General features: G+C 45.2%; 1 protein-coding gene across 1 annotated transcript in view; it reads left to right on the forward strand.

The window, feature by feature from the left end:
- The first annotated feature begins 204 nt into the window (after positions 1 to 204).
- PPA1 (inorganic pyrophosphatase 1) overlaps positions 205 to 22,117 on the forward strand; it is a 316,872-nt gene continuing 294,959 nt past the window's right edge. Inside the window, exon 1 of the mRNA XM_063961455.1 lies at positions 205 to 398. Coding sequence (XP_063817525.1) covers positions 338 to 398 — 61 coding nt within the window. The 5' untranslated portion in view covers positions 205 to 337. The remainder of the gene's footprint in view (positions 399 to 22,117) is intronic.

Below are 22,117 nucleotides of genomic sequence, written 5' to 3' on the forward strand. Positions count from 1 at the left end.
GCCCTCAGTATGCCATGACGTCAGGAAGTGGGAGTGGCTAAGACTTGTAGTGGAGTGCCCGCATGGCGTCACTCCCCTTCGTTCGTTATGGAGAGTGGAACGTGCCCACTTCCCAGGGCCGGCTGCTATTGGGCGGCCTGCAGTATGCAATTACCCTTTGACAGAAGCGCTGGGAAAAAAACACGCCCACTCGCTGTGCAGCCAATGAGGTGCGAGCCGGGAAGGTGTGTGAGGGAATATGTGAGCGCTGCGCCTCCTGGCCTGTCTTCGTTCTCTCTGACATCAAACCACGAGCAGCAGCACCCGACGGCCGGAGGAGACCAGCAGCAGCAGCAGCATGTCATTCAGCACCGAGCAGCGGGCCAAGCCCAACAGCCTAGAGTACCGGCTGTTCTTCAGTGAGTACAGCAGCTCAGTTCTCCGTGGCCGTGCTATAGTGTGGGCTGGGAGGTTTCCATATGACAGGCCTAAATGATACATGTGGACTGTGTGGGGAGCTGCTGCGAGTCAGAGGTGGAATTATTATTCGTAAAGGGTAAATGCTGAATTCTGATCCTGCCTTACAGATAACCCCAAAGCTACAGGGTTCTAGAATGAGCTGACCCTATACTAAAGTATAGAACGCTACTAGTTATAAGGGGTCATGTATTGGGATAGTGCGGCTGTTTTGAAGGTAAATCAGTAGGAGCATGTGCACTTGTTCTTCTAGATAAATAGCCCCATGTAGTTATACGGAATGTATTAAATGGAAATCCTAGTAGATCTTCTTGACTATTAGTGCCAAACTAATGGGTTATCTTAATATGAAGGAATGTTCCTGGTTACTTTTACATCAGATCGAGAGCCTTTTTTGTTTTTTCACCAGGTTAAATAATATTTATTAATAATAATAATAATAATAATATTCTGTCTTTTCTAGAGGTCTGTTTTGTAAGCCTTGGATGGAGATTAAGTACCAGCCAATCGATTCCTAATAGCTGTGATACAGGCTGTGTTTGAAAAATGATGGTTAGGAGCGGATTGGCTGGTACTTTATCGCCAGCGACTTAATCTCCAGCCAATGCTTATTAAATAGACCCCTTTTGTCTTTAAAACCAGTGTAAGGTGCTATTTATACACAGAGTTCAAAAAGTCCCTCCGCAGTGCCTGTGTACTAAGCCAGTTTTCCCGCAGACTGTGTTCTGCGTAACGATAACATAATTGTTTTTAAGCACTTTAGTTACATGAAATAAACTCAGTCTCTGGCTGCTCTGTGATTACCCACTGGCTTTGTCCCTCTCTTGTCTCCCATGGCAGCAGACGGCGCTCCCTGCGGGGGCACTTTTTTTTTTTTATACCTGCTGGTAATGCTAGGAGTTGATGGGTTCTATAGTGTCTTACGTCTTGAATATATGTTTGGTTTATATTGTATGTGTTATATTAAATATGGATGTTGGGGTATGTACTGGATGGCTAACCTAGCCTAGTGATAAAATGAACACACTCATAGATTCCCAAACTTGCAACACCCAGCCCTTATACAGTACGTAAATTAGGAAACACACAGGTTATAAATGTCAGTGTTTGAATAAGTAACTTGTTGCTTAAAGGTGGGTACACACTGGCCGACATATCGGCCGTTCTCTTGAACGGCCGATATATCGCGGGTCCATCAGCTAGTGTGTACGGCCGATACGTCTATGAACTCAGTCATTCACAGACGTATCGCGTCAGCCCCGCAGCACAGCCGAACGCCAATATATCTACCATTATATTGGCATGTCGCTGTGTGAGTACGGGCGGTCAGCCGACTGCCCATACACATGCTGCGGCGGCCGGCAGTGATTGACAGCTGAACTGGGTGGACGTATGTACACGCCTGCCCAGTTCATGACGTCGGTCCCCGACGGATCGGGCAGTGTGTATGCTCAACACACTGCCTGATCCGTCTATCGATCTACAACAAAACAAAAATGAGCGTTCCCTCAATTGCGCACTGCTAAAAATGAAGGAAATCGTCGTACAGATAGTAAATGTAATCACAAGTAACGTTTTTATGGTAAAGTAGGGTTAATTATACCCAATGTTAGATCTTCACTCAGTCTGTAAGATGGATCTTTTTTGTCCCCTGGTGAGATTCTTTCAATCTCCATACGTTCCAACGAGTATATAGAAAGGAAACCACAAAGAAAAGGAGTTCCGTTCCTCTTATGCTCTGATTAACGAACAATAGGAGTATTTCTGCAAAAGTTCTATTCGTTTCCCATATGGGGGGGTGGTTGTTCCATGAACACTTCTATAGGTTCACCTCCGTGTAAGATGTAAAGTGTGTGCTCACAATATTCTTACATGGAATTCGTGGATATCAAACTCCTAAAGGTCTCTTTGTGTTTGTGTGGATAGGGTTTCGTCTTATTCCATCACCAAAAAAAGGTAAACTAGATGCTCACATGTAGGCTTACTTGAAAATGGTAATTTCTAAACACGTAGCGGTATCTTTTCTGGTCTGCTCCTTAATGGCAACACACTTCCCTCCGAAATGTTGGAATAAAATACAGAGTAAAAAAAAGAATGTGTTAATTCTGTATAGTTGATTTAAATAGTGGTTCCTGGACAGTCCCTATAAACATATGGGGTCAGTGGAGATTTTTCTACTTTTATGGGGTCACCCCAAACATGAATCCACAGCTGAGGACACTCACAGGTGTGCTTACATAAAACAAAACAAATGAACTGCACATAAAGGTATCTTTTACCAATCCTGGATCGTATAATACCACAGACAAACTGAACAATGAAGGCTCACTTGTATGCTTACATCAGCCGAATGATGCTACTGATATCAAGGTATCTTTGTCTTCACTTTTTGCTGGGAACACTTCGATGGTATAGTTAAATGATTATACCAAAAGTCAGTTTCAATAAAAAGTCTCTCACATTTATTTCACCAACAACGTAGAAAAAATTTAAAACAGGAAGGACCTCTGGACTAAATTCCAAGATGTTCACAACACCAACCATATGGGAGAAGTAAAGCCCGGGTCTCTCACCAGTAGGTCAGTGTAGCAGTAGTCCGTCAGTCCGTCACAAGGTGAGGGACTGGAGGACATTGTGACGGACTGACGGACTACTGCTACACTGACCTTTACTTCTCCCGTATGGTTGGTGTTGTGAACATCTTGGCATTTAGTAAGCATACTAGTGAGCCTTCATTGTTCCGTTTGTCTGTGGTATTGTACGATCCAGGATTGGTAAAAGATACCTTTATGTGCAGTTCATTTGTTTTGTTTTATGTAAGCACACCTGTGAGTGTCATCAGCTTTGGATTCATGTTTGGGATGACTCCATAAAAGTAGAAAAATCTCCACTGACCCCATATGTGTATAGGGACTGTCCAGGACGGGTGTCGTACGGTATACCGGCGCTCGGGCTCCCGGCGACCAGCATACCGGCGCCGGGAGCCCGACCGCCGGCATACCGACAGCGTGGCGAGCGCAAAGGAGCTCCTTGCGGGCTCGCTACTATTTTATTCTCCCTCCAGGGGGGTCGTGGACCCCCACGAGGGAGAATAGTTGTCAGTATGCCGGGTGTTGGGATTCCGGCGCCGGTATACTGTGCGCCGGTATCCCGACATTCGGCATACAGAAGACCACCCGTCCAGGACCACTATTTAAATCGACTATACAGAATTAACACATTCTCTTTTTTTTTTTTTTTTTTACTCTGTATTTTATTCCAACATTTCGGAGGGAAGTGTGTGTTGCCATTAAGGAGCAGACCAGAAAAGATACCGCTACAAGTTTAGAAATTACCATTTTCAAGTAAGCCTACATGTGAGCATCTAGTTTACCTTTTTTTGGTGATGGAATAAGACGAAACCTTATCCACACAAACATAAAGAAACCTTTAGGAGTTTGATATCCACGAATTCCATGTAAGAATATTGGGGGTAATTCCAAGTTGATCGCAGCAGGAAATTTTTTAGCAGTTGGGCAAAACCATGTGCAGTGCAGGGGAGGCAGATTTAACATGTGCAGAGAGAGTTAGATTTGGGTGTGGTGTGTTCAATCTGCAATCTAAATTGCAGTGTAAAAATAAAGCAGCCAGTATTTACCATGCACAGAAACAATATAACCCACCCAAATCTAACTCTCTGTGCACATGTTATATCTGCTTCCCCTGCAGTGCACATGGTTTTGCCGAACTGCTAAAAAATTTCCTGCTGCGATCAACTTAGAATTACCCCCATTGTGAGCACACACTTTACATCTTACACGGAGGTGAACCTATAGAAGTGTTCATGGAACAACCACCCCCCCATATGGGAAAAGGAATAAAACTTTTGCAGAAATACTCCTATTGTTCGTTAATCAGAACCTAAGAGGAACTGAACTCCTTTTCTTTGTGGTTTCCTTTCTATATTCTCGTTGGAAAGTATGGAGATTTAAAGAATCTCACCAGGGGACAAAAAAAGATCCATCCTACAGACTGAGAGAAGATCTAACATTGGGTATAACTAACCCTTCTTTACCATAAAAACGTTACTTGTGGTTACATTTATTATCTGTACGACGATTTCCGTCATTTTTAGCAGTGCGCAATTGAGGGAACGCTCATTTTTGTTTGGTTGTGTATCTTAGATAGGGGTGTAGTGTGACGCCCAGAGTTAACCTCTATTGCTGCCGCAAAGGGCGCAGCAGTTCTCTATTCTTTCTGTTCTGGGACGGTCTATAGAACTATCTGCCGATCAATTGATTGGCAGATATATCTACCAGTGTGTACCCACCTGTAGACTGGTGGTGAATTAGTTTGTTCATAAATATTTACATATCTTGGGCCGTATTCAATTCTTTTCACCCCCTTCCACACCTGTTCTGTTTCTGCTGACGTGTGTGGTATTATCATTTCAGCTCACTACCCTCGGGGTAGCGAGGTGGTCAACCCTTTATGCAACTACACCTGATTACAATGGGCGCAATATGCACAATAACGGGGATCACTTTAGAAAGAATATTGGGCGTGATACAGTATATCATTTGAATACCAATCCTTGAGTATATATTGGGAGCAATTCAATTGTTGCTCCAAAAGGTCACCCAGAAATGTTGGTGTACGAATGGCTGAACAATTGAATTGCTGCCGGCAGTCACTCTCTAGTGGCAGGCGCCCAAATAACAACTGAATTGCTTTCAGTGAATTATTAAAACGAGTGCACAGGTTACTTTACAGTCTAACCCAACTGGGTTCCCAAACTGTGTGACGCAGCACCCTGGTGTGTCACTAAGCACTTACCGGGGAGCCGTAGGCAGGAGGTTCCGCTGTTAGCAAATAGTCTCTTGATGTACAGCTGCCTTCCTGGCAGCTGTGGGAGAAGGACATGACGTGGCCAATCACCCAAGGAATTGCATATAACTATTAACTGCTTGGTGATTGGTGCCTGCATATGAGGGCAGGGCAGAAGCTACAAGTGCTGACTGAGAATGGAGGTGGGCTCTGGCAGTCCCAAATACAGCTGCAGAACCACAAACAAATGCTGGAGGGGAGGGATAGGTCAGTAGAAGCGCCGACACTTGGGACCCACAACTCTAATGACCTTGGGCTTCTTTCCTTCTATAGCGGGATCCCCCTCTACACATGCTGCCTGTGGTGGTAGATGCCCTAGTAACTCTGTGGGTGTTCCAGTCAGTGTATGTGTTCCCTCCACTTCCACTCATCCCAAGGATTCTCAAACTAATAAAAAGAACAAGAGTTCAGACTGGCCAAGAAGGGCTTGGTACGCGGATCTTCTGCAATTACTGCTGGAGGGTCCGAGGCTTCTTCCTCTTCGCGAGGACCTTCTACAACAGGGGTCGTCCGCCTATCAAGACTTACCACGGCTACGTTTGATGGCATGGAGGTTGAACGTGAGATCTTGGCTCGAAAAGGCATTCCGAACAAAGTCATTCCTACTCTGATTCAAGCTAGGAAGGGTGTAACGTCTAAGAATTACCATCAAATCTGGGAAAAAACAGTGTCTTGGTGTGAATCCAAGAAGTTTCAACTAGGACGGTTTCTCCTCTTTCTGCAAGCAGGTGTGGATGTGGGCCTATGCTTGGGCTCCATAGAGGTCCAGATTGCGGCATTGTTCATTTTCTTCCAGAAACAATTGGCTGCTCTCCTTGAGGGTTCAGTCATTCTTGAAAGGCGTTCTGCACATCCAACTGTTATGAGCCACGGCTGTGGCTCATTCCTGTTTTGCATGTCGGTTAGGTATTTTATGTTATACTTCTGTTTATGTTCCCCGTGGGTGTCATGGGGTGCTCGGAGCTCACCCTTAAGGAGGGGATACTGTTATGAACCACAGGTAGTGGTTCATTCCTATTTTATGTTTATAAGTTGTCTTGCAGGCCAGGATTTCCTGTTGCTCTATTTAAGAATACTCTTGGTTGCTGCCGCTGGTGAGTCTGTGTAATTGCAGCTTGTTCCCATGTGTTCAGCCTCACCTGGCTGCTAATTGCATCTTGTCAGTTTGGAGTCATGCAACAGGGCAGCTGCATGACATTATTAATTAGGCCTCTCTGTTATATGCTGGCTGAGTGCAATTCACACATGCTGGTGATATTTCTAGGTTTCCAGTCTGCTTGAGTTCTGAGCTTGTTCCTGCCAGTTCCTGAGCTCCTGTGTAGCAGTGTCTGTCGAGCTGCTTCCTGTGTTGATTCCTGTGTCAGTCCCTGTGTCGATTCCTGTGTCTGATCCCGTATCCTGCCATGAAGCGTTCCTGTCCAGAAGTCCTGTGGCTTTGCCTATGCCTGGTCGAGTTTCTGGCTTCTTGGTGTCCACCGGTCTGTCGTTTGGGATTCTGCCTGTCCTCCAGTTCTGAGAGTCTGTGTCAGCAGCATTGGGGGTTCCTGTCCGTTTGCCAGTATTCGTACCGGTTCCGTGAGTAGCGGCTCTGCCGCGTCCGTCGGCCTAGGCCGCTGTATTCCGTTATTATTTCTGTCACTGGTGTTTTGCAGAGGGTTCTGCTTATGCTGTCACCGCCGGTACACAAACGTATTGTGTCGGCGTGTGGTCAGCATTTCCTTTGTTGTTCTTTTCCTTTGGCGGCAAGCCGCACATACTTTGGTTTTAGGTTTGTTAGTAGCCCCTGGCCTTGTTGTTTAGTTAGAGGGCCCCTTGTCATCACCCTGTCTCGGTTCACTCTTTGTCTCTCATTAAGACCTGAGGGGGCATCGAAGTTGGGCAGACGTAATCCGCCCTTAAAACGCAGCTGCCATGGGCTCAAGCAACCATAGTCTCGCAAGAGTGTACTGACAGCACGGGCGAGACAACGGAGATAGGGCGCCATGGGCTATTCCCTTTCCATTCCCTTTTCCCTAGTATACAAAATGTTACCAGTTTCTTGTGCGCAAAAAAAACTCCTATAATGCAGCTAGTTAAGTATATCAGAGTAACGCATCCGTATTACTCAGGGGGAGTGATTTGAAAGAAGAAGATAGATATACACCATCTAGCGCTAAGGAGAATACAGGTTGAGTATCCCATATCCAAATATTCCGAAATACGGACTTTTTTGAGTGAGAGTGAGATAGTGAAACCTTTGTTTTCTGATGACTCAATGCACACAAACTTTGTTTAATACACAAAGTTATTAAAAATATTGTATTAAATGACCTTCAGGCTGTGTATAAGGTGTATTTGAAACATACATGAATTGTGTGAATGTAGACACACTTTGTTTAAGGCACAAAGTTACAAAAAATATTGGCTACAATGACCATCAGGCTGTGTGTATAAGGTGTATATGTAACATAAATGCATTCTATGCTTATATTTAGGTCCCATCACCATGATATCTCATTATGGTATGCAATTATTCCAAAATACGGAAAAATCCGATATCCAAAATACTTCCGGTCCCAAGCATTTTGGATAAGGGATACTCAACCTGTACCACATTCACAATATATTTTTCTATAAAACACCACACACAAACGTCTGCCACCAATAGGAAAAATAACACAATTGGTAGTACTTAACGTTTAGAAAAGTGGTCAACATATGGGCAGGTGTTTCTTAATCCATGGATATCGACAATTTTGTCATGTGAAAAGAAAAAAAACGTATAATTGTGCAGATTATTTCAAGTAGATTGCGAGTTTTATTAAATGGATCCACTTACAAGTGTAGACTTTAAATTGAGCCTGATTGAGTTCCAAAACTGGCAGAATACAGCAACGGACAGGTGCATCGATTTTCAAAGTCGTAGGGGGACTTTCATGCAGACTCCATAATGAGAATGCACAATACCATAAGGAAGAAATATAGATAGTGCAAGTATGTAAAAACAATCCACAGTTTTAATACACATATACACTTACAAAAACTTGATAGAAATACAGCATAACGGGTGCCCCACTGGCAAGACAGCAAAGGTGAGTTCCTGATGTTCGAGGAATAATCCAGCTCTCACTTCCGGAATGTGAGTACTGTACCAAACCCAAGGTCTTTAAGCCGAGCGGGGTGTCCCTTCCAAAGCCACGCTAGACGCGTTTCAGACCGAAGTCCTTCCTCAGTAGCATGGCTCATAACCTCCCAGAACCTCCTTATATTGAGAGAGAAACAGGTGCTCCAAATCGCTGCTAATCGCTGTCTTCCTCGTTTCCGGCATGTGCTGCACAACCGGAACCGGAAGTGACGTCAGGATTTGCGTTCCACACAGACAGGAAGTTCTCCATATGCGTTCCACATATCGTGGAACCGGAAGTGGGGAAACATTTATCATTCCGCTTGATTAGAGATGGTTTAAATACATTCCATAATTCATTATTATGATAAGTAGTACAAACGGAAGTCCATGGGTAAATTCTGTACACAGCCGGAGCTAGATAATCATACAAAACATATAAAGAAAACATATATATATTTATAAAAGAACATATATATATATATATAAAAAGACATATATTTAAAAAGGCATATATTTAGAGATTGATATCATCACGAATCCAAAAAGAATTGCTCGGCTTAAAGACCTTGGGTTTGGTACAGTACTCACATTCCGGAAGTGAGAGCTGGATTATTCCTCGAACATCAGGAACTCACCTTTGCTGTCTTGCCAGTGGGGCACCCGTTATGCTGTATTTCTATCAAGTTTTTGTAAGTGTATATGTGTATTAAAACTGTGGATTGTTTTTACATACTTGCACTATCTATATTTCTTCCTTATGGTATTGTGCATTCTCATTATGGAGTCTGCATGAAAGTCCCCCTACGACTTTGAAAATCGATGCACCTGTCCGTTGCTGTATTCTGCCAGTTTTGGAACTCAATCAGGCTCAATTTAAAGTCTACACTTGTAAGTGGATCCATTTAATAAAACTCGCAATCTACTTGAAATAATCTGCACAATTATACGTTTTTTTTCTTTTCACATGACAAAATTGTCGATATCCATGGATTAAGAAACACCTGCCCATATGTTGACCACTTTTCTAAACGTTAAGTACTACCAATTGTGTTATTTTTCCTATTGGTGGCAGACGTTTGTGTGTGGTGTTTTATAGAAAAATATATTGTGAATGTGGTATTCTCCTTAGCGCTAGATGGTGTATATCTATCTTCTTCTTTCAAATCATTCCCTTTTCCCAGCATTACGTCCTGGTGCTCTGGACTCACTTCATAACATCTCCCTTGATCTGAGCACCAGGAACCTAACACCAACCACCCTTTGTGCCTCCTACGGCACCTTGGGATCTTAATGTGGTGCTGTAGTTGTTACAATCGGATTGGTTCAAACCTTGACAGGAGGTGGACGTAATGTTTCTTACTTGGAAGGCAGTCACACTGTTGGCATTGGCATCTGCAAGACGTGTGTCAGAATTGGGGTCATTGTCACACAAGAGCTCCTACTTGATTTTCCATGAGGATAGAGCTGAGCTCAGAACGCGTCAGCAATTTCTTCCAAAAGTTGTGTTGGCTTTTCATATCAACCAACCTGTTGTGGTGCCAGTGGCTACTGGCACCTCAATTACCTCAAAGTCCTTGGATGTCGTGAGGGCTTTGAGGATATATGTGAAGAGGACTGCTCGTCACAGAAAGTCGGACGCGCTATTTGTCCTTTATGATCCCAACAAGATTGGGTGTCCTGCTTCTAATTAGACTATTTCTCACTGGATCAGGCTTACTATCCAGCATACTTATTCTATGGCAGATTTGGCATGTCCAAGATCTGTTCAGGGCTAATCTACCCGTAAAGTGGGTTCTTCCTGGGCGGCTGCCTGGGGTGTCTCGGCTATTCAGTTTTGCCAAGTGGCTACTTGGTCGGGGTCAAACACGTTTGCTAAGTTCTACAAGTTCGATAATTTGACCAAACTTTAGGTCCTCGGAGGCCAATCTGTTCTGCAGGTACCTCGGCACTCTCCCTCCCATACTGGGAGCTTTGGTACATCTCCATGGTACTAAATTGGACCCCAGCATCCTCTAGGATGTAAGAGAAAATAGGATTTGATATACCTACTGGTAAATCCTTTGCTTGTAGTCCGTAGAGGATGCTGGGCACCCACCCAGTGCTTCGTATTTCTGTATTGTTACTTGGTTTCGATTTGTTGGTTCAGCCGTTGCTGAGTAGTTCCAAGTTTTTAGCTTGGCTTTCCTTTCTCTAACGTCCTAGTGGATGCTGGGGACTCCGTAAGGACCATGGGGAATAGATGGGCTCCGCAGGAGACATGTGCACTTTAAGAAAGAATTTAGATTCTGGTGTGCTCTGGCTCCTCCCTCTATGTCCCTCCTCCAGACCTCAGTTTGAATCTGTGCCCGGACGAGCTGGGTGCTGTTCAGTGAGCTCTCCTGAGCTTGCTGTAAGAAAGTATTTTGTTAGGTTTTTTATTTTCAGGGAGCTCTGCTGGCAACAGACTCCCTGCATCGTGGGACAGAGGGGAGAGAAGCAGCCCTACTCTCTGAAGCTAGGTCCTGCTTCTTAGGCTACTGGACACCATTAGCTCCAGAGGGATCGTACACAGGATCTCACCCTCGTCGTCCGATCCCAGAGCCGCGCCGCTGTCCCCCTCGCAGAGCCGGAAGACAGAAGCTGGGTGAGCATAAGAAGCAAGAAGAAATCGGCGGCAGAAGACTCCAGTCTTCACTGAGGTAGCGCACAGCACTGCAGCTGTGCGCCATTGCTCCCACACACACCTCACATACTCCGGTCACTGTAAGGGTGCAGGGCGCAGGGGGGGGGGAGGGGGGCGCCCCCTGGGCAGCAATTGGGACCTCTTTGGCAAAAGTTTAGCATATATACAGTTGGGCACTGTATATATGTATGAGCCCCCGCCAAAAATTGTACATTGAAGCGGGACAGAAGCCTGCCGTCGAGGGGGCGGGGCTTCTTCCTCAGCACTCACCAGCGCCATGTTTTTTTCTCCACAGCCCCGCTGAGAGGAAGCTCCCCAGCCTCTCCCCTGCAGATACACGGTAGAAGAGGGTAAAAAGAGGGGGGGGGGGGGGGGGGGGGGGGGGCACATAATTAGGTGCAAATAAAAAAAAAATCAATATAAACAGCAGCTACTGGGTTAACATTAAGTTACTGTGTTATTCCTGGGTTAATAGCGCTGGGGTGTGTGCTGGCATACTCTCTCTCTGTCTCTCCAAAGGGCCTTGTGGGGGAATTGTCTTCAGATGAGCATTCCCTGAGTGTGTGGTGTGTCGGTACGTGTGTGTCGACATGTCTGAGGTAAAAGGCTCCCCTAAGGAGGAGATGGAGCAAATGTGTGTGTGTGAGGGGTGTCTCCGTCGACAATGCCGACACCTGTTTGGATATGTGTAATTAAGTGCTAAGGTGAATTTATTGCACAAAAGATTAGTGAACAGACAGGGAATCTACCCAGGTCTGTCCCTATGTCGCAGAGACTCTCAGAGTCTCTCAATGCTCACTATCCAAAAGAATAGACACTGATATCGACACGGAGTCTGACTCCAGTGTCGACTACGATAATGCAAAGTTACAGCCAAAATGGCAGGAATGTATTCAATATATGATTATTGTAATAAAAAATTATTTGCATATCACTGATGACTCATCTGTCCCTGACACGGGTACACATGTTTAAGGGGAAGAAATCTGAGGTAAATGTCCCTCCTCTCATGATGAAAAAGAGTGGGAATCTCCAGACAAGAGACTGCAGTTTCCCACAAAGAATTCTCAGGGAGTATCCTTTCCCTACTAGGGCCAGGATACGATGGGAATCTTCCCCTAGGGTGTCACATTTGCCCAAAAGGTAGCCCTGACTTAACAGCTATCCTCAGGGATCCTGCAGATAGCGTGCACATTCTGGTACACTACTCAGACCGGCAATTGTGTCGGCATGGGTTTATAGCGCTGTAGCAGCGTGGGCAGGTACCTTATCAGCAGAGATTGAGACCCTAGTATGTATGTATGTATGTGTATGTATGTATATATCTATATCTATATCTATATCTCCCAAAGAGACATTAGTCTACTGGGTTCTAGAGTCAACGCTATGTCGATTTCTGCTTGACGTGTCCTGTAGAATATGCAATGGACAGGTGATGCCGATTTAAGAGGCATATGGAAGGCTGAGGATTGTGTGGAGAAGGGATCTCGGACCTGGTCTCCACAGCTATAGCTGGTAATTCTGATCTTTTGCCTTATATTCCTGCACAGCCTAGGAAAGCACGACATTATCAAATGCAGCCTTTCGATCACAAAGAAACAAAGTCCGGGGTGCGTCCTTTCTTGCCAGAGGCAGAGGAAAGAAGCTGCACAACACAGCTAGTTCCCAGGAACAGAAGTCCTCCCCGGCCTCTACAAAATCCACCGCATGACGCTGGGGCTCCACAGGCGGAGCTAGGCCCGGTGGGGGCACGTCTTCGTAATTTCAGCCACAAGTGGGTTCACTCCCTGTTGGATCCCTGGGCAATAGATATTGTGTCTCAGGGATACAAGCTGGACTTTGAGGAGATGCCCCCTCACCGACGGCCCTGCCGGCTTCCCCCCACGAGAGGGAAATAGTGTTAACTGCAATTCACAAATTGTATCTTCAACAGGTGGTGGTCAAGGTTCCCCTCCTTCAACAGGGAAGGGATTATTATTCGACCATGTTTGTAGTCCCTAAACCGGACGGTTCAGTCAGACCCATATTGTATTAAAAATCCCTGAACATACACCTGAAAAGGTTTAAGTTCAAGATGGAATCGCTAAGAGCGGTCATCGCAAGCCTGAAAGGGGGAGATTTTATGGTGTCTCTGGACATAAAGGATGCATACCTTCATGTCCCCATTTATCCACCTCATCAGGCGTACCTCAGATTTGCGGTACAGGATTGTCATTACCAATTTCAGACGTTGCCGTTTGGTCTCTCCACGGCCCCGAGAATCTCCACCAAGGTAATGGCTGAAAGGTCACTAAAAAATCTCCCAGCGCTTATGTTCGTCAAGTGTATCAATGTATTTCCTACTGTGGTAATCAAAAATATGTAAATATGCAAATTAATACAATAAAAATATTTTTATAAAAATTATATTTTCTTTATTCAAGATACAGTGTTTATAACACATAAAAGGGAGATTTTTATCTACCACTATTGTTCAATAAAAATCAATACAATTGTGACCCTAATACACGGTGTATACTTTCGACAACAGACAAACCAACATATAACATATAATGATGGTGCTTGTTTCAGCTATTCACTTAAAAAATCCACAATTGTAATTTTCCAAGCGTATTGTCATTCTTCGCTGGAAAATGTAATTATCCCTGGGGAATTATATTCTGCGTTTCCAAAAAAAGAGACTGTGCCCAAATGGATCAATAACGAATCAAAATGGCTCTGCTCCTCACAGCAGTTCAATTCACATCAATGTCTTTCTATGATTTAAATCAGCAGTCTTGGCCGGAAGTGTGTCATATATAAACTTACTTAAGTGCCACTGGTCCAGAAAGCCACAAGTCCAGAAAAGTGTTGAATGCCACAGGTCCAAAAAAGTGCGAGTGTCTGCCGGCAGACAGTTGTTGGTGCCTCTGTAATCAACTAGTTTCGCCTGTCTAAGCAGGCTTCCTCAGGATGACCGAGTGCACCTCCTATCCCGCACTTTAAACCCTCCCTGGCATTCGTTTCCATGGCGATCGGGATCTCTCCGCCCATCGCCGGGTTTCACTGTACACAACTCGGCACTGTGTTGCCACGACGACCGGGATCCACTCGTTGCGTCGCGTCATTTCCGCTTCCTCGCTTCGGCATTCGTTGCTATGGCAACCTGGACTCTCCTTGTACGGAGTTGATTCCCTGCGTCACGTCACTGTACTTGGCTCAGCATTGTGTTGCCATGACGACCGGGACCCACTCGTTGCGCCACTTCCTCTTTTTCGGCATTTGTTGCTACGGCAGCCTGGACTCTCCTTATATGGCCCATAGGGGACTCCTCTACCTTCCGCCCAGCATTCCGTTGCCATGAGAACTGGGGTCTCCTAGTCGCATCACTTCCTAATTTTTCTTTGATGCTGTAGTTCTTGCTGCTCCCAGCATTTTTATGTGTTTAAAGGATATATAAGGGACATCCCTTACTGGCCACTTTTATCTGGTGAATAATCATTGTCTTTTTACTATGTTGTGGTAATGATTGATCTGATCTCATAGTAGATGGAGAAAAATTCTAATATATTTATATATACATCACTACAGGTCCTTCCTTGATCTGTAGTCCCCAGCAGTTTTCTTTTACTTTATAGTTATTTCTCTGTTTTCCTCCTCAAATTAATTGTGTTTTAAATCCACGCATCCATCATTATCACACTCAATCGACATACATAAAACGGTGCTTACAGGTGGAGTTAGGCTTATATAACTACCACCCCATCCCTCTTATATCTAGTTTTATATAATCATACCCTATTCTTTTAGAAACGGATAGAGCTCCCAATCTATATTTAATCCTTTAGGTATAAGAGTCCCCAATTCAAAGATAGTCCTTGCCTCTTCTTTAAGGAGTGCACTATCCCAATCCCCCCCCCCCCCCCCCCCCTCTCCATGATTTCTGTATTAATTTAATACCAACAAATTCCAGGGCTGTCGGATTGCTATCATGGACTTTAAGGAAGTGTTCTGGGATACTATGATTATCCTTCTTATTTTTTATGTTATTTATATGTTTATTAATTCGAACTTGAAGGCATCGATAGGTCTTCCCTACATATTGAAGCCCGCAAGGGCAGTTGATCAAATAAATCACCCCCTTTGAATTACAGGTGATTTTCTCCTTTATTTTATATTCTTTTCCTGTACTATTAGATTTATATTTCAATATTGGTTTCGTTGTTAAGTTTTTCATTTTTCTGCAAACCACACAATTATTACACCTGTAAAATCCCGGCTCCATGTCTTTTAGCCATGTTTTCCTATCGTTTTTACAATAGCTCCTCACTAAACTGTTTTTTAGGGTAGGTGCCCTCCTATATACAATTCTAGGTTTCTCCGGTAGGATATCTATAAGCTCCTCATCTGCAGTAAGGATATGCCAATGTTTGTATAGACTTTCTTCTAGAAGTCTCCGCTGACTTGAGTATCCCGTCAGGAACATCACATCGTCTCTTTTCCTCTCATTCTTATTTTTATACCGGAGGAGATCAATCCTATTCATCTTATCCACTTCTTCCTTATTCATCTTCAATTCCTTCTTCCCGAAGTTCTTCTCTCCAAATTTATTCATGAGATCTGATGCTTGTATCTCGTAGTCTGCTTTTTTAGAGCAATTTCTCCGTATTCGTCTTATCTGTCCTTTGGGGACATTGGCCAACCACTTTGGATGATGGTTGCTCTTAAAGTCTAAATAGCTGTTGCAGTCTACTTCCTTAATAAAAGTTCTTGTTTCGATCTGATTATTCTCAATAAAGATGGTTAAATCTAGAAAGTTTATGCTGGTATTACTGATCTCACTCGTAAATTCCAAGTTATATTCATTTTTGTTTATCTTTATGATGAATTGTTCCAGATCTGCTTTCGTCCCCTTCCAGATGATGAATACATCGTCTATGAACCTTGCCCACAAAATCAAGTTGGAGAGATATTCATTGTTTGTCCAGATAAATTCATTTTCCCACTGAGCAAGGAAGAGATTGGCATAAGAAGGCGCAAAGTTCGTACCCATGGCTGTTCCCTGGGTTTGTCTATAGTATTTGCCCCCATACCAGAAAAAATTATGCTCTAGTGTGAATCTTATCCCTTCCAGTATAAATTCAATTTGATCTCCCTTCATCTTTGATTCCTTTATGAGAATCTTCTGAACATTTTCTATTCCTTGGTCATGTCGTATTGAAGTATAGAGGGATTTTACATCACATGTTGCCAATAGATAGCTTTCTTTCCATTCTATCCTGTTCAACATATCCAAAATTTGTATTGTGTCTTTGATATAACTCCGTTGTGTATTTACTATTTTCTTCAAAAAGACATCAATATAAGATGATAAATGCGATGTTAATGACTGAATTCCTGCCACTATTGGCCTTCCTGGGGGGGTATTTAGGTCCTTATGGATTTTTGGTAGTTGGTAGAATAATGCCACTTTTGGATGTTCCGGGTATATGTATTTAAATTCATCTTTCGTGAGTATTCCCTTTTGTAATGCATCCTTAAGGATCTTTTCCATGTCCTTCTTATATTCTTCCATGGGATTTTCTCGTAATTGTTGGTACGTACTGGTATCTTGCAATAATCTTAAACATTCCTTATCATAGTTCCCTTTGTCCATGATTGTAATACCCCCCCCTTTATCTGCTTGTTTGATCACAATTTCTTCATTTTGTTTGAGGCTCTTCAGTGCTCTTTTCTCCCTCACGCTTAAATTCCATTTCCTCATTCCTTCCACCCTCCTAGGGATCCTTTTAATATCTTCTTCCACTAATTTCTGAAAGGTACTTAGTAAATGGCCTTTTAGTTGTGCAGGGTAGAATGTGGATTTCTTTTTTAGACCTGAATGTTCGTATGATTCTAGCTCAATTTCTTTCTCTATTTCTCTATCGTCCTAAGTGGATGCTGGGGTTCCTGAAAGGACCATGGGGAATAGCGGCTCCGCAGGAGACAGGGCACAAAAGTAAAGCTTTTACAGGTCAGGTGGTGTGTACTGGCTCCTCCCCCTATGACCCTCCTCCAGACTCCAGTTAGATTTTTGTGCCCGGCCGAGAAGGGTGCAATTCTAGGTGGCTCTCATAAAGAGCTGCTTAGAGAGTTTAGCTTAGGTTTTTTATTTTACAGTGATTCCTGCTGGCAACAGGATCACTGCAACGAGGGACAGAGGGGAGAAGAAGTGAACTCACCTGCGTGCAGGATGGATTGGCTTCTTGGCTACTGGACATGAAGCTCCAGAGGGACGATCACAGGTACAGCCTGGATGGTCACCGGAGCCACGCCGCCGGCCCCCTCACAGATGCTGAAGCAAGAAGAGGTCCAGAATCGGCGGCTGAAGACTCCTGCTGTCTTCTTAAGGTAGCGCACAGCACTGCAGCTGTGCGCCATTTTCCTCTCAGCACACTTCACACGGCAGTCACTGAGGGTGCAGGGCGCTGGGGGGGGGGGCGCCCTGGGAGGCAAATGAAAACCTTTAAAAAGGCTAAAAATACCTCACATATAGCCCCAGAGGCTATATGGAGATATTTACCCCTGCCTAAATGTACTAAATAGCGGGAGACGAGCCCGCCGGAAAAGGGGCGGGGCCTATCTCCTCAGCACACGGCGCCATTTTCTGTCACAGCTCCGCTGGTCAGGAAGGCTCCCAGGTCTCTCCCCTGCACTGCACTACAGAAACAGGGTATAACAGAGAGGGGGGGCAAAATAAATGGCAATATATTAATATAAAAGCAGCTATAAGGGAGCACTTAATCATAAGGCTATCCCTGTCATATATAGCGCTTTTTGGTGTGTGCTGGCAGACTCTCCCTCTGTCTCCCCAAAGGGCTAGTGGGTCCTGTCTTCGTATAGAGCATTCCCTGTGTGTCTGCTGTGTGTCGGTACGTGTGTGTCGACATGTATGAGGACGTTATTGGTGTGGAGGCGGAGCAATTGCCAAATATGAGGATGTCACCTTCTAGGGGGTCGACACCAGAATGGATGCCTTTATTTGTGGAATTACGGGATAGCGTCAACTCGCTTAAGCAGTCGTTTGCCGACATGAGGCGGCCGGACACTCAATTAGTGCCTGTCCAGGCGCCTCAAACACCGTCAGGGGCTGTAAAACGCCCCTTGCCTCAGTCGGTCGACACAGACCCAGACACAGGCACTGATTCCGGTGGTGAAGGTGACGAATCAACCGTATTTTCCAGTAGGGCCACACGTTATATGATTTTGGCAATAAAGGAGATGTTACATTTAGCTGATACTACAGGTACCACTAAACAGGGTATTATGTGGGGTGTGAAAAAACTACCAGTAGTTTTTACCGAATCAGAAGAATTAAATGACGTGTGTGATGAAGCGTGGGGTGCCCCGATAAAAAACTGCTAATTTCAAAGAAGTTATTGGCTTTATACCCTTTCCCGCCAGAGGTTAGGGAGCGCTGGGAAACACCTCCTAGGGTGGACAAAGCGCTAACACGCTTATCAAAACAAGTGGCGTTACCCTCTCCTGAGACGGCCGCACTTAAAGATCCATCAGATAGGAGGATGGAAAATATCCAAAAAGGTATATACACACATGCAGGTGTTATACTACGACCAGCTATTGCGACTGCCTGGATGTGCAGTGCTGGGGTAGTTTGGTCAGAGTCCCTGATCGAAAATATTGATACCCTGGACAGGGACAATATTTTACTGTCGTTAGAACAAATAAAGGATGCATTTCTTTATATGCGTGATGCACAGAGAGATATCTGCACACTGGCATCACGGGTAAGTGCTATGTCCATTTCGGCCAGAAGAGCTTTATGGACACGACAGTGGACAGGCGATGCGTAGAGGAGTTATTTGGGGTCGGTCTATCGGATTTGGTGGCCACGGCTACGGCCGGGAAATCCACCTTTCTACCTCAAGTCACTCCCCAACAGAAAAAGGCACCGACCTTTCAACCGCAGCCCTTTCGTTCCTTTAAAAATAAGAGAGCAAAGGGCTATTCATATCTGCCACGAGGCAGAGGACGAGGGAAGAGACAGCAACAGGCAGCTCCTTCCCAGGAACAGAAGCCCTCCCCGGCTTCTACAAAAGCCTCGGCATGACGCTGGGGCTTCGCAAGCGGACTCGGGGGCGGTAGGCGGTCGTCTCAAGAATTACAGCGCGCAGTGGGCTCACTCGCAGGTAAATCCCTGGATCCTGTAGATAATATCTCAGGGGTACAGGTTGAAATTAGAGACAGAGCCACCTCGCCGTTTCCTGAAGTCTGCTTTACCAACGTCCCCCTCAGAAAGGGAGACGGTTTTGGAAGCCATTCACAAGCTGTATTCTCAGCAGGTGATAGTCAAGGTACCTCTTCTACAACAAGGGAAGGGGTATTATTCCACTCTTTTTGTGGTACCGAAGCCGGATGGCTCGGTAAGGCCTATTCTAAATCTGAAGTCCTTGAACCTGTACATAAAGAAGTTCAAGTTCAAGATGGAGTCACTCAGAGCAGTGATAGGGAACCTGGAAGAAGGGGACTTTATGGTATCCTTGGACATCAAGGATGCGTATCTCCACGTACCAATTACCCCTCACACCAGGGGTACCTCAGGTTCGTTGTACAAAACTGTCACTATCAGTTTCAGACGCTGCTGTTTGGGTTGTCCACGGCACCTCGGGTCTTTACAAAGGTAATGGCCGAGATAATATTTCTTCTTCGAAGAAAAGGCGTATTAATTATCCCATGCTTGGACGATCTCCTAATAAGGGCAAGGTCCAGAGAACAGCTAGAGATGGGTTTAGCACTATCTCAAGAGGTGCTAAAGCAGCACGGATGGATTCTGAATATTCCAAAATCCCAATTAATGCCGACAACTCGTCTGCTGTTCCTGGGGATGATTCTGGACACAGTTCAGAAAAAGGTTTTTCTTCCCGAAGAAAAAGCCAAGGAGTTATCTGACCTGGTCAGGAACCTCCTAAAACCAGGAAAGGTGTCTGTACATCAATGCACAAGAGTCCTGGAAAAAAATGGTAGCTTCTTACGAAGCAATCCCTTTCGGCAGATTCCATGCAAAGGGATCTGTTGGACAAATGGTCAGGGTCGCATCTTCAGATGCACCTGCGGATAACCCTGTCGCCGAGGACAAGGGTATCCCTTCTGTGGTGGTTGCAGGAGGCTCATCTATTGGAGGGCCGCAGATTCGGCATGCAGGATTGGATCCTGGTGACCACGGATGCCAGCCTGAGAGGCTGGGGAGCAGTCACACAGGGAAGAAATTTCCAGGGAGTGTGGTCGAGCCTGAAAAAGTCTCTTCACATAAGCATTCTGGAACTAAGAGCAATCTACAATGCTCTAAGCCAGGCGGAACCTCTGCTTCAAGGAAGACCGGTGTTGATCCAGTCGGACAACATCACGGCAGTCGCCCATGTAAACAGACAGGGCGGCACAAGAAGCAGGAGGGCAATGGCAGAAGCTGCCAGGATCCTTCGCTGGGCGGAGAATCACGTGATAGCACTGTCAGCAGTATTCATCCCGGGCGTGGACAACTGGGAAGCAGACTTCCTCAGCAGACACGACCTTCACCCGGGAGAGTGGGGACTTCATCCAGAAGTTTTCCACATGCTATTAAACCGTTGGGTAAAACCAATGGTGGACATGATGGCGTCTCGCCTCAACAAAACACTGGACAGGTATTGCGCCAGGTCAAGAGATCCGCAGGCAATAGCTGTGGACGCGCTGGTAACACCTTGGGTGTACCAGTCGGTATATGTGTTTCCTCCTCTGCCTCTCATACCAAAGGTATTGAGGATTATACGGCAAAGAGGAGTAAGACTAGTGGCTCCGGATTGGCCAAGAAGGACTTGGTACCCGGAACTTCAAGAGATGGTCACGGACGATCCGTGGCCTCTACTTCTGAGAAGGGACCTGCTTCAGCAGGGTACTTGTTTTTTTTTCAAGACTTACCGCGGCTGCGTTTGACGGCATGGCGTTTGAATGCCAGATCCTAAAAGGAAAAGGCATTCCAGAAGAAGTCATTCCTACCTTGATAAAGGCAAGGAAGGAAGTCACCGCGAAGCATTATCGCCGTATTTGGCGAAAATATGTTGCGTGGTGCGAGCAGCGGAGTGCTCCGAGGGAGGAATTTCAACTGGGTCGTTTTCCTACATTTCCTGCAATCAGGATTGTCTATGGGTCTCAAATTGGGATCTATTAAGGTTCAAATTTCGGCCCTATCAATATTCTTCCAAAAAGAATTGGCCTCAGTCCCTGAGGTCCAGATTTTTATCAAAGGAGTACTGCATATACAGCCTCCTGTGGTGCCTAAGGTGGCACCGTGGGATCTAAATGTAGTTTTAGATTTCCTCAAATCCAATTGGTTTGAACCACTAAAGAATGTGGATTTGAAATATCTCACATGGAAAGTGACTATGTTACTGGCCCTGGCTTCGGCCGGGAGAGTATCTGAACTGGCGGCTTTGTTTTATAAAAGCCCTTATTTAATTTTCCATTCGACATAGGGCAGAGCTGCGGACGCGTCCGCATTTTCTCCCTAAGGTGGTATCAGCGTTTCACCTGAACCAGCCTATTGTAGTGCCTGCGGCTACAGACGACTTGAAGGACTCCAAGTTGTTGGACGTTGTCAGAGCCTTAAAAATATACATTAAAGGACGGCTGGAGTCAGAAAATCTGACTCGCTGTTTATACTGTATGCACCCACCAAGTTGGGTGCACCTGCTTCTAAGCAGTCGATTGCTCGTTGGATTTGTAACAAAATTCAACTTGTACATTCTGTGGCAGGCCTGCCACAGCCTAAATCTGTTAAGGCCCATTCCGCAAGGAAGGTGGGCTCATCTTGGGCGGCTGCCCGAGGGGTCTCGGCATTACAACTCTGCCGAGCAGCTACGTGGTCAGGGGAGAACACGTTTGTAAATTTTTACAAATTTGATACCCTGGCAAAGGAGGACCTGGAGTTCTCTCATTCGGTGCTGCAGAGTCATCCGCACTCTCCCGCCCGTTTGGGAGCTTTGGTATAATCCCCATGGTCCTTTCAGGAACCC

The sequence above is a fragment of the Pseudophryne corroboree genome, chromosome 3, assembly GCF_028390025.1.
Source record: "Pseudophryne corroboree isolate aPseCor3 chromosome 3, aPseCor3.hap2, whole genome shotgun sequence".
NCBI classification, from domain to species: Eukaryota; Metazoa; Chordata; class Amphibia; order Anura; family Myobatrachidae; genus Pseudophryne; species Pseudophryne corroboree.